Here is a 13314-nt window from a genome sequence, read left to right on the forward strand (position 1 = left end):
CCCACTTCTCCTCCTCCTCCTCCTCCTTCTTCTTGCTCTTCTTTTTTCTTTCATACCCAGCTATCTCCACATCTTAGCATACCTGGTCTGAAGAGCAGTTGACATTTGGTCAATTACACTTGAGGCACTTGCCAAGAGAGATGCTTGGCCATAGTGATACAAAGTCAGATTAATAAAATTCCTGCTAGTTGATGTTATTCGAGGAGCAGACAATGGCATGGAGCCATCTACTGGTCCATCCCCAACCCAACAGCTTTGCTTCTCATTGGGGCTTCTCCATCTGGCATGTATGAAAGAAGTCAGTCACCCATCTCATTCCTCACTTTGCATATATTTCCACCCCCTATTCAAAGTCTGGAAAAATCATGCTCACAATTTCCCAGTTACCATTCCATGAAGGAAAGGTGCCAAAGAAGGAAACTGTTATTCCTTTTCCAGAACTTCTTAAGTCAATATACTTTAAACAGGCAACCATTTTCAAACCATGCAGAACATTGGTTCAAAATAAGCTTTCTTGTTTCCATTCTAGGGTATACTGAGCTAGCCACACAGGAGTCTTCTCTTGCCAGGGAAGCCTGTGGGTTTAAAAGGCATTTGGTACATAGCTGGGCATACTGAGTGCTAAAGTTTGCTGAAGATTTAAATACAGGATTAGATTTTAAATTGTTAATCTACCCAGAAAAATAGTTTCACAGGGATGTTCAGAGGGGATTGCTTCCTGATTTCAAGTTCTCTTTCTGTGCAGTAGTTCTTCCAGCTAACACTTAGAAAATCTGTTAGTTTTGCTCTCATAATCTTTTTTTTTGGCCTGGTTTTATTTTTAATTAAAAAATTTTTTTTAAACATCTTTATTGGAGTATAATTGCTTTACGATGATGTGTTAGTTTCTGCTTTATAACAAAGTGAATCAGTTATACATATACATATGTCCCCATATCTCTTCCCTTTTGCATCTCCATCCCTCCCACCCTCCCTATCCCACCCCTCTAGATGGTCACAAAGCACCGAGCTGATCTCCCTGTGCTATGCGGCTGCTTCCCACTAGCTATCTATTTTACGTTTGGTAGTGTATATATGTCCATGCCACTCTCTCACTTCGTCCCAGCTTACCCTTCCCCCTCCCCATGTCCTCAAGTCCATTCTCTAGTAGGTCTGTGTCTTTATTCCCGTCTTGCCCCTAGGTTCTTCATGACCGTTTTTTGGTTTTTGTTTTTTTTTTTAGATTCCGTATATATGTGTTAGCATACAGTATTTGTTTTTCTCTTTCTGACTTACTTCACTCTGTTCTCATACTCTTTTGATTGACTGGATATGCAGCTGTAGTACAGCTTGGAACTCTGGTGGAGTTGAAGTTAACAAAGTAAACGTAGAAAATGGGGTTCTATGAAACAGAAGGGCAATTCAATTTTTGACTTGACCTCTGAACTCATTGAAATTGTGCATGTAATATTAAGACAGAAATGGTGGTGGTTCTCTACAACCCTGTAAAAATATTGGCATGGTCAGGAATTAGTTACAATGAAAACGAATGAAATAACCTTGCAGCAATCTGATACTACTTTGGAGAAGGTAGAAAAGTCAAACAGACCTTGTGATTGAACCATAGTCATCATATAGAGTGGGACTGAAATGCTTTTAAATGGCTGTGCCCCTCCTGCTCCCCATAATATAATGGGAAATTCAGACTACTTGGATGTAATTCTTTGAATATACAAAAATACTCATTAATAGATGTTTGGTTGTGTTGCCGTGATCTATTTGGATTAGAAACTTTAAAAATCTCAATGTGGGTAATTTTTTATAAATATGAATGAAAACCCTTTTCTCTTGCCACATGCCAGTTTTCAATACTACTGGCTTGAAATTAAAAATGGCAAACTCTATATTTTATTAAAGTATTTATAACTGATTTTTCTATTAAAGGTGATACACGACAGATGATTTTTCGCCATCTACCATAATGTGGAACAAACATTTTGTCTTGTATCTCCTGCTTTTGCCAGCTTTTATGAGTCAAGCAATATATGGACAAAGAAAGAAAGGATCAAAGTCCAATTTACTTGCAAGGAAAAGTCTCCAGGGTAAAAAAAATGTTTTGTTCTGTCTTTATTAGTTTTAGCCTCTTAAAACCCTAACACGAATTTTTCCAAATAGCATTTGATGTAAATAGCAAACCGCATATTTAGGTATATATGTGATATTCTATTTTGATATGATAATAATGCACCTTACAAACGTATAGAGCATACTTATAAAAACATCAGAGTTTCTAGAGCACTCGTACATTTATTATCTCATTTGAGCTTCACGGTAGCCTTGTTAGAATGGGCATGACAGAGATTGCCACTCTCATAGATAAAGGAACTGAGGCCCAGAGAGGTGAAGTGGCACACTCAAGGCCGTAGGCAAATTAATTAGTAAGTCACAGAGCTAGGATTCAAACTTAAGTTCTCCCTGGTAGGTTTCTTTGTCCCTTACCACTGCTACAATGTGATGTGTAGTCGTTTTCTCCCTTGATTTCAAAAGAGTTAAAAAAAAAAACTGCACCAAAACAAGATGGGGCCTCACCAATATGAGATACAGTTTGAGAATTAGGCAGAGTATTATTTACTTCTAGACAACTTTGCCTAGTGTTTGTTGAATTTTTAAACTATAATGTACTTTCTTTCCCTCTCACTTTAAGCAAGTTTTACTTTGGGAAGATGCTCGAAATATATGGTATTTTGTTTGCTTCTGATCTGCACAATTTTACAAGAGGAAAAGAATTTGTAGACTTAGAAAGAGATTTAGTTCTTTACAGTGTAAGCCCTATCTCCCGTAGTGCCTCTCTTTTTCACTTCCTTCTCCTCTCAGAAGCAAGCAATTCATGACCACACCACCTCAGGCCTTTCCTTTTGCAGAGTTGTTTCACGAGTAAGGGCAAGGATTTTGCCTAACCTGTTCGTCCTATTTCAGACCCCACTTGCTTCACAGATCTTGTCTTCATCGTGGACAGCTCTGAAAGTTCTAAAATTTTTCTCTTTGACAAACAGAAAGATTTTGTAGATAGCTTGAGTGACAAGATTTTTCAGTTGACCCCGGTTGGCTCCTTGAAATATGACATCAAACTGGCAGCCCTTCAGTTTAGCAGCTCTGTCTAAATTGATCCACCTTTTTCTTCTTGGAAGGATCTACAGACTTTTAAACAGAGGGTCAAGTCTATGAATTTCATTGGGCAAGGTACTTTCTCTTATTATGCCATCACCAATGTCACGAGGCTACTTAAGAGAGAAGGGCACAAAGATGGTGTGAAAGTGGCTTTGCTGATGACTGATGGCATCGACCATCCAAAGAATCCAGATGTTCAAAGTATTTCTGAAGATGCCAGAACTTCAGGAGTATTATTTATCACCATTGGACTCTCTACTCTTGGTCAATGAAACCAAACTTCGTTTGATATCTGGGGATCCACCCAGTGAACCCATTCTACTGTTGAATGATTCAACCCTTGTACATAGAATTCAGGATCACCTGGTAGGTACCTAATGGGTTGGTTTTGTATATATTTCTCACCATAATATTGATAATTTGTTTACAAATTCTGTATGGATAGATAGTGGGTCAAAAAGATGAAAGGGAAAAAATCCACCTTGGAAATGGAAAAGAAGAATCTCTCCCATGTTCTTTCTACTTTCTTGATAGTTTATACCATGTAATCTGGGGAAGTCCCAGACTCATTCTCTGGAACTTTATTGTCAGCTACTGCTGAGGATTTTGGAAGGATTAATTTCCATTCATCCACCTCAGACTCCTGTTTGTACATCCTGGGCTCATTGAACACTGCTGACTTATATTTGATTTGTAGTCAACTTGTAGTCTGCTATAATTGTACTAAGTTCTTCTTTTCCCATTACACATGTGCAGGAATATTTTTTGACTCTTTGTCTCACCTATTGCCATATTATGCTCAAGTGAAGTTCACAGACTTCCATTAAAAAAAAAATCTCCTTGTTTTTTAGGTGTTAACAAGGTCACCCAATTTTAAATCAGCTATAACCTGCCGTCGCCCCACAGCTTCTCCCATCAAATCAATGAGTCCCACTAGATTGATCTGATTAGCTGTGTCACTGCTTTTCTTTATTGGCTGTGAGAGCCTTTCCTTGCTGCTAGGGAAAACACAAGGCAAAGCAATCAAAACGAAATCCCTCTTCACAACATTTCTCAAGGAGGAAACTCCTGGAGATAAGGTGGTTGATTTAAGTGTCAAAATTGATTTTCTTAAGAATATTGATTTTAAAAAAATTTCTTGAGAAGAGGGCAAGGACAATGTGTCCTTTAGGTCCTGAGCACCCCATATGGGCTCTTTTCTATCAGTTGAAAAAACCGCAGGCCCCGTTTCAGAGTCTGTTTTGCTCCTTTGGTCCCTTCCCTCAATTCTTTTCCCAACATTACTTTGATTTTGTTACTCTCAGTTGTTTTCAGCATGAGATGCTGAGTTTTTCTTACCTAAATAATAGTGATCACGTCTTGAGTGCTTTCTGTGTATTATGCACTGCTCTGAGTACTTTACATATTTTATTTTATTCAATGTTTACAACAATCTTATGATGTAGGTACTATTATTATCTTCGTTTTATAGTTGAAAATTTGAGGCCAGCTAAAAACCCTGGAGTTTGCATGCTTAACCCTGTATAGTTATATTGAGAAGGAGAATGGTAACTATTTTTTATGGTTTTCTCAATTAAAATTGCCTTGAAACAGTTAAGGAACATCCGTTCTCCAAAGTTACTATTGTTCCTAGACTTTTTTAACTTGGGCATTAGGGGTAGATGGGGAGAGTTCTGCCTAGACCGCAGGTGATAGGCTCAGCTCCCAGGTACTTGGGGTGAATGCTTACGTGAGCATCTCTTCTGCAGGAAAGGGAAATGTGCTGGGGTGCCCGGCTAACTGCCTAGCCCTGCCTGTGCCATAGTTTAAGGAGTCCTCACCACTGAATAAAAGAGAAGTTTCAAGCATGTTCAGGAGAGAACTCTGGGGTTGTGATGAGTCACCTGTTGCTGCCTGGAAAAGACACAGGACAGGCAGCTCCTTGTTTGGCCAGATGTGTCGGTTCAGGAGGTTCATACGCCCTCCAGACACACCCTTGCCAAGAGCTCCTGCCCAACTGAGAACACAGGCTGTTGGCAGTAAACCTGAAGCAAGACTGCTTGTTTCTGGGGAAACCAAAAAATGACTAAGCATCCTAATGACTCTGCTCTCCCATAGCATCCTGTGATTTCAGCTTATTTGTTCAGATGGAAGCTCTGTGAATAAGCCACTTCTTAGAAGGAGGTGCTGCTTTCCAGACAAATTCCAGAATCCAAAGAGCTTACTAGGCTTTTCAAAGAAAGATATACCAAGCTTCAATGTTTCGAATTGCCATGGTCTAGGAAGCAGAACTTGACTTTTGATCAGACCATTGGAAAAAGTCCTCATCTAATCTGTTTCTATTACATCTGTAGTTCAGTTTTTTTTAACTTTTTATTTTGTAATTATTATGCAGTTGATTTTTTAAAATAAGTTAATTCAGTATAATTTAAGTACAGATCTGTGTCTACTTTGAGTGCACAATTCCCTGAGTTTTGATAGATGTATACACCCATGAAACAACCAGCACAGGTAGGATAGAGAACACTTCCATCATCCCTAAAAGGTTCCTTATGCCTCTTTGCAATACGCCCTTCCCTTGTCCCTTAGATGCTATTGATCTGACTTGTCTTCCTAGATTAGTGTACTTTCTAGATTTTTACGTAAACAAGCTCACACCACGTGCACTCTTTTTGTGTCAGGCTTCTTACTGCCAGCATAATGATTTTGAAATGCATCTGGGTTGTTTTCTGTATCAGCAGTTTATTCTGTTCATTGCAGAGTAGACTTTAGTTGAATTTATGGACAGGAGTGTCCACAGTGAACAGATTTTGCAGGAGCCAAGACAAATCAAGGAACCATCACACATTCCTTGACACCTCTTGCAGGAAGTATCACATAAGAATCCCATGAAAGCATTTTAGTTCTGAATTACTCAAGAGAGACCTGATGATTCCAAGGTGAAGAAAATACTTGTGCTGCTATTTTATTATGATTTACATAACAGTATTGAAACCTAAGAAACAGATTCAAACCAAACTCCTGGATATATTACTCGGTCCTTCAAAAGAGCAAGAGAGAGTACAAAGAGATTTTAAAAATTCTTTATCACCTTTGATATTAAAATTTTTAAAGTCTTTATGGGAATAAAGGTTGTGGCAAATTGGTCTCATTCTCTGAAGATAATTAAGCAAAACATCCATTTAGTGTATCCTCTCCTTCACATACAAAGAAGGGATCAACTTGATAATTTCTGTATCATCTTTAGAATCCTAGCCTTCATTAATTTATTAATTGTGGTCCACTTCCCAGTTTTTCAAGGCTTCCTCTCTTTAGAGCCTTACTTCTGTTCTCTAAGATTTTATAATGGCTATTCTGCTACTGTAGTAAGCTGCAAATATTTTTTTTTTGTCATAGAGTTTGTAATCCTTGCCTACTAAGTTCTTTATTCTCATCCCATTTGCTGTCATGCTAATAACTTTGACACCTTCCTCACATTTTCTCTGTTCCCTTCTCATAGCCTTGACCTCATGGTCACTCGCAAAACTGGCAATTCCATTCTAGCCTTTTTTCACATATATGCCATCATAAAACTCTGACTCCATTAATAAAATGCCCCTTCTTTTGCTCTGGTGAGGTCCTTTCTCTATTTATATTTTTTCATTTAAACCAGTGGTCCACAACCTTTTTGGCACCAGGGACCAGTTTCGTAAAGACAATTTTTCCACGGACAGGGGCGGGGGGCGGGGGAAGGTTTCAGGATGATTCAAGCGCATTACATTTATTGTGAACTTTGTTTCTATTATTATTACATTGTAATATATAATGAAATAATTATACAACTCACCATAATGCTGACAGGAGGCAGAGCTCAGGTGGTAATGTGAGCGATGGGGAGCGGCTGTAAATAGAGATGAAGCTTTGCTCACTCGCCCGCCCCTTACCACCTGCTGTGTGGCCCAGTTCCTCACAGGCCATGGACCAGTACTGGTCCATGGCCTGGGGGTTGTGGACCCCTGATTTAAACTACAGTATCCACCTAGACCTTAATTGAACATGCCCTTCCCTCTGGCTTTGACCATATTCTCCCAGCTGTCCTCCACACAGCCGGCCTCTCTGCTTAAGTGAAAGGCCTCATTACTTCCCAATTCTCCAGCTCTGTCCACGTGGGCCCTTCTGTCCACTCTTTTTAAATGTCCCTTCTCACTGCTTCCTTTGTCTGATTGCCCACACTAGTCTTTATGCCTTTTTTCCTTATAAACTTTGACATATAGAACAGCATTCCATCAATGAGTTGGTCCTTTAAATTCCTTTATTCAAAATTATCCAGAAAGTCCAACTATTCCAAGAAACCATCCTGTTCCTCCCCCTCGGCCCCCCCAAGTCTAGGATCTCCTTCCCAAGCAGCTTGCTTTGCCATGTTTTCTATCACTGGGGCTTATAGGCTGTAAGTGCCCTTAGGGAACGGAGCTTTGTTCTTTGTTTCAAACAGTCTTATCTGTTATGTAGTTTTGAATCCATTTTTGTTTCCACAGAAATATAAATTCCAGCAAACACAAAATCAAATGAGTTCCAAACATAATTAGTAAGTTGTGCTGTTATGGTTTTTAAGCCTGTGGCACATATTCTTAAAGGGTAATATGGCAAAGCAGAAATTGAATTTTCAAATGAAATGCTTAAAAAGTGTAAAATTACACATCAGCCACAGTAGCAGTTAAATTTATCAGTTTAAAATTGATAAGGATATTGCTTATTGTAAAAAGGTGGCAAAGTGACACAACTTTGAATTTTTCCTTATTTTAGTAGTTATTTTCAAATATTACAATTTGACTTGAATTATTAGTTGTTTTATTGTCTCTTTTGAACTCCTTTCAAGTTCCTTTTCTCTCTCTCCCTCCCAGAGGAAACCAAGTTTCTGACGTATATTTTAAATATTTTCACAATTTGGATCACATTGTATGTATTCATTTGCAGCTTGCTTTTCCACTCAACTTTTTAGGAAATTTATCTATGTTAAAATACAGAAATTCAACGCATTGACTTTAACTGCTGAGTAGTATTTTGTTTATTGATCCATTACACTATTGATGGATATTTTATTTCAAACTTTTCGCTATTAAAAACAATGAATGCTGAAATATACAAGCACAAGAATTTCTCTAGGGTATGTCTGGAAGGGATGTCAGGATCACAGGTGGAAGCAAGGACTTGTCCTGGGCAGCCTAGAGATAAAGCATGTACATTTCAACTTTCTAGGCACAGCCGAATGTTCTGGAGAGGGTAAGGCCATTTTACACTAAAATCGTCAGTTTTTCTGAGTTCCCATTCTCCACATGACCTACTAGTTCTTAAAGATACAAGTATCTCATCTGCTTTCAGCCTGGGTTTACACTGGCTAGTAATTTAAAATCACTGGGGCAGGGGACGAGGGAGGGAGAGGGAAAGAAAGCCATAGGTGAGACTCTGAATTTGGTAGACAGGGTCTGTGGCCAGAGTTTTACAGCTCCCAAGACCATGTTGTCAAACTTTCTCATTTTATAGATGTGGAAAATGACCTGGAAGGATATATGACTTGCCTAAGGTCAGGTGGCTAGATAATGGTGGAAACAGGATGAAAACCCTGGATGAGGAAATTCCCAGCCTAAATTTTTCTCTGATTAAATCCCTAGAATCACTTAAAGCATTTTGCTCTCTCTTCCCTTTAAATGATTCATTTGATTGGAAATAAAGGTAGAGTAAAAACAAAACTAAAAGGATGCAGAGTCATCCATAAAGGTACAACTCTGACTTATCTTTAGCTTCTTCATTACATGCTTTATTTTTAACATCTTGCACAAATATTCTAGTGCTTTTTGCTTCTATCTTCTATTTTACCATGTGTAAATTACCCCTCAGATGCAGTCATAAGGCATTAATTTGACACATAACTTCTACCTTAAGAAAGCAATAATTCTATCTGTAAACGTAAGTTCTGCCCAGTGTTTGACTTCAGACACGACCTTCAGTGCTCTTGTCAGGTAATACCACACTGAGCTCGAGTAGGGTAGTGAGACCTACATATTGGACAAAAACCACATCGCGAATTTCTCTAAAATTATGAATTTAAAGTAGTTTTGAAAAACATTCTGGCTAATTCATTTCTATGTGGTTAAGTAGAAAATAGCACTGAACTTGGTTAGGCAGCTCAGCCCAAGTGTGTGACCTTGGGCAAGTCACAGCACTGCGTCTCACGTTTCCTTATGAGAGAACGAGCTGCTGGACCGCATTGACTTGTAAGGCTCATTAATATTTCATGAAATTATCACCCTAAAATTTATGTTTTAGTGCTGAAAAATAAGTGCATGTCTGTAAAGGAATAGAAAAATAGAGAAGAGAAAATACACAATCGCATATTCTGCCGAAGTCTGTAAATAAAAGTGAGAAATTTCTTATTATGGCTGATTAAGCTTGTAGCCAAACTATGGAGATTACAGAGCTGATAAAAAAGAAACAAGAGATAAAACATCGGATGCAAAAGGATAAAATTTCTAGAAAAAATTACTTTTAATGAATGCCAGTGCCCTTCATGTCTTCTATTAGTAGACGGCTCAGAGTGCTCCTTGGGTTGTTGGCTGGGGCTTTATTGATTTTACAAGGTTAAAAAGGCTGAATTGCTATTTTTCTTGGAAATTGCATATCCCTTAGGGCATAATTAAGGTTAATGAGAAGCTGGAAGCAGAACTGTGAATTGAGTTAATGTTTCATTCTTTTTTCCCTCCTAGGATATCTTATTTGAAAAGAAGGTAAGCACCACATGCTGTGATTACTATGAATTACTCTAAAAGCTCACATAAGAAAAACAGCATTATAATTCACATTAGAAGATAAGGTGTGACTAAATAAAAATGCTTAATTCTTTTTAAAATGAGCCACTCTATTTTGAGGCAGCCATTTGATTTATTTTATGTCACCATATCCACTGCAGGTTGGAAAATTTAGAAAAAGTAGGAAATATTTAAACGATTTTCGAGAGTGATTTTAGAAATCAACGATAACCAGACAACATAGTTTTTGCTGACTTTGATATGACTTCCTTTTTTCTAATTGTGTCTCAATACCTGCTACTCATGGGGGTCCTCCACTCTAGGAACTGTGCCTTGTGTTGGCCAGGGTTAGGCAGTGTTCCTGGCTAAGGGACAGGGCTTAGAGTTGCCCCCTGCTGCCTGATGGCTGACTAAGCTTATTCTCCTCCCTGTTGGTGGCAACCAGACCAAGTGGCAAAGGAAACCGGCCAAGATCGATTGGACAGTACTCAGCACAATAGATGACCATCAGCTTGCTGAGGACTGCTCTACTGGATGTGTGTTTCTGGGCAAAGAGTTTGGAACATCTGAACTTTGTTCGATAAACTGCTTCTTTAACATTAGGAGTATCACATAAAATAATAGGGGCCAACCAAAGCTTGTAGAGCACGACGTTTCATTATTTTATATGCCATTAAGACAGATTAAAAAAAAACCTTCGGTCAATTAAACTAGGATACAGTACCTTCTTATGAATTACAATTTTTCATTTTATACTATGGCAAGAGTCCTTTTAGCTTTATTTAGATATAGATTTTTAAATCCTGTTATCACTTCTGTGCATACAGATAAGGGAAAATATAAGCAAACTAAATTGGTTATTTCTAAAACTTCTTCACATTCAAAGTTGAAATCCTCTGAATCACTTTTTGTCTCAGAGTCATTATTGGCTTTTCTACACAATACCAGCCCCTGTGCCACCAAAAGCGTTGGTGATGCAGCATTTCTTCAAGTGCTCTTGTTGTGTCTCTGGAGTTTTATTCCATCTCATTCTGGAAGCGCTGAAGTGCATGTGCAGAAAATCCCAGCTTCATCTTGGTTGGGCCTGACTCATTTAATGTGCATTCTGGTTTCAAAGATGTGACAATAAGGAAAAATATGCATCTTAGAATTGATAAAATATCGTGTAAGTCAAATTTTTTCCTTTTTTGAGCAAAGGAGTATTTGGTGTTTGTATATTATTGAGCCTGGATGTGTTGTATAGAAGAGAAACAGCAGAAATTCCAAAAGTCCACTGAAAATGTTTATTTTTCCATTTTAACTGGCAAATGATGTTATACATAAATTTTCAATGGGAGGTCTATTTTATTTAACCATGGCAACATTTAATAATACTTTATTAGCTGGGTCTTCCTAGATCAGAGTTTTCCTGGAAGAATTTAATAGGGAGAGCAAAAGCTCCATATATTTGCAAGGTAAAGTATCTTCAAGGAGTGTTCCATTTAGTTGTGTACTGAATGAGATTTAAAATGCTATATTTCACTGAGTGTTAATATTGTTTCATTATTGATTTAGTGTGAACGCAAGATTTGTGAATGTGAGAAGGGGGATCCAGGAGACCCAGGGCCTCCTGTGAGTATATTTCTGTTTTGAACTTAGGGTCAAGTCAGGAAGTCCTAGCGATGATAGCTCTGCCCTGAAAACACTGGGCTACTTTGTGCTGTTGAAAAGCAGTTGTGTGCAAATAGCAGCAAAAACAGAAACGCTGTTCCTTTCTTTTATTCCTAAAGGGATACATTCTGTCCTTAGAAATAAGCTTGAGATTTTACTGAACTGAATTGAGGGCAGATTTGGTTTAAAATGCTGACGTTCTTCCCACGAAGGATATTTCAGCATCACTTTTGATGCAACAATTGAAGCCAGAATTTCTCAATACTGAAGTGAAAATTTAGAGAAAGAGCTCATACAAATCCTCAGTGCTCTAGGCAAAGCTTTATCCTACTTCCACCTAGAAACAAGTGACCTCTCCAGAAATTAACTGTGTCTTCACACTTAGCCAAGTGCAACCCCAAAATGCCTCGTGGGGAGGAAGCTTGTCAGGAAGCTCTGGGAATTAGAGTGAATTGTGTGAAATGGAAGACACCACTTGGCAAACAAAGGTAAATGGCAGGATTTACTAAGATGATTCAATACTTGAAAAGATAATCCCCAAAGGAGTGCTTCCTTTATATTCTGCCCTAGTATCTGGTAGGTGCCATGTCTGTACTGGGAAGGCATTGGAAACGACATCACAATGACTGGAGATATGCTGAATGTTTCTCTAACAGACACCTTCAGGTGCCTCCACGCTGCTGCTTCAGTTTTTCATTTATTTCTGTGATTTCAAACCTTAGAGGTCAAAAGCTCTGCGGAGATACTTCACAAAAATTCATCGATAATGTTTTTGAACTGATGCTTGTATTTGGGGGCAGGGAAGGGAATGTGTACAGTGAATTTCTTAGACTATAGCACATTTTCCCTTGAGTCTTGGGTCCAAAGCCTCTACTTTTTCAAATCATTCTACTAATCAAGGCATTAGAAAGAGGGAGTGTTTGTCTTTTTTTTCTTCAAAATACAAGTTAGATACATTACATGATAACGTGGCAGTCAGTAGAAGCTGATTTTGGCCAAAGCAAAGGTTTAACTTTTCCTTCCTATAAAGTCTTAGTTTATACTTATTACACCAAGAGATTGCCAGGGAAGGTTTGCTTGGGATATTCAATTACGTTTTAGAATAAACAGTAAAAAAAAAACCCTTACAACTGCTGAGCTAATCTGACAATTTCAGTCCCTTAATATTGTTGGAAGAGATTACTGTACCATGTTTTAATAGGGATAGCCATAGAAATATATTATTTAACATTTATTGAGTGTTCCCAAAACCAGTTCACAGAAAAGTGAGATTTTCGGTGGTTTGAGAATAGGAAAATAAAATGCCTTTCTAGAATAGGATTGAAGAACTCTCTTCTTCCATCTTTTGAGATTCTCTCTTGGACATCAGGGATAGAGAGACATTATCTTTTTTGAGCAAATCTAGAGAATCTGCCATTTCAAGACTGTGCCGTCTTCCTGGTGTGCAGTAAGGGAAAATAGAGTTGCATCTCTGCTTGGTATGTAAAGTGTTTTTTACAATCTTCTCTAATCTTATGGAATGAAGCTGATCAGCAATTAATGTAAGGTGTAGGAAACTAATAGAATGCCTGCTCCATATAATCTTTTTTCCCTTTGCCTTCCGGGTACACATGGAAACCCAGGTATCAAAGGTGAGCGAGGACCTAAAGGAAACCCGGTAAATGAATAAACAGCTTTCGTTTAAACCAGTGTATCACCTTCTAGGTCTACTTAAATAACAAAAATTAAAAAAAACAAAGGATTGTAATATATGCCA

The 13314-nt window shown here is 38.1% G+C and overlaps 1 protein-coding gene across 1 annotated transcript in view; it reads left to right on the forward strand.

Moving 5' to 3' along the window:
• The first annotated feature begins 1960 nt into the window (after positions 1-1960).
• COL28A1 (collagen type XXVIII alpha 1 chain) overlaps positions 1961-13314 on the forward strand; it is a 153685-nt gene continuing 142331 nt past the window's right edge. The window contains 6 exon segments of the mRNA XM_068549808.1: positions 1961-2081; positions 2956-3407; positions 3409-3513; positions 9867-9887; positions 11463-11515; positions 13158-13215. Of these exon segments, the coding sequence (XP_068405909.1) occupies positions 1961-2081; positions 2956-3407; positions 3409-3513; positions 9867-9887; positions 11463-11515; positions 13158-13215 (810 nt within the window).

This window comes from Eschrichtius robustus, chromosome 8, assembly GCF_028021215.1.
Source record: "Eschrichtius robustus isolate mEscRob2 chromosome 8, mEscRob2.pri, whole genome shotgun sequence".
Lineage (NCBI taxonomy): Eukaryota > Metazoa > Chordata > Mammalia > Artiodactyla > Eschrichtiidae > Eschrichtius > Eschrichtius robustus.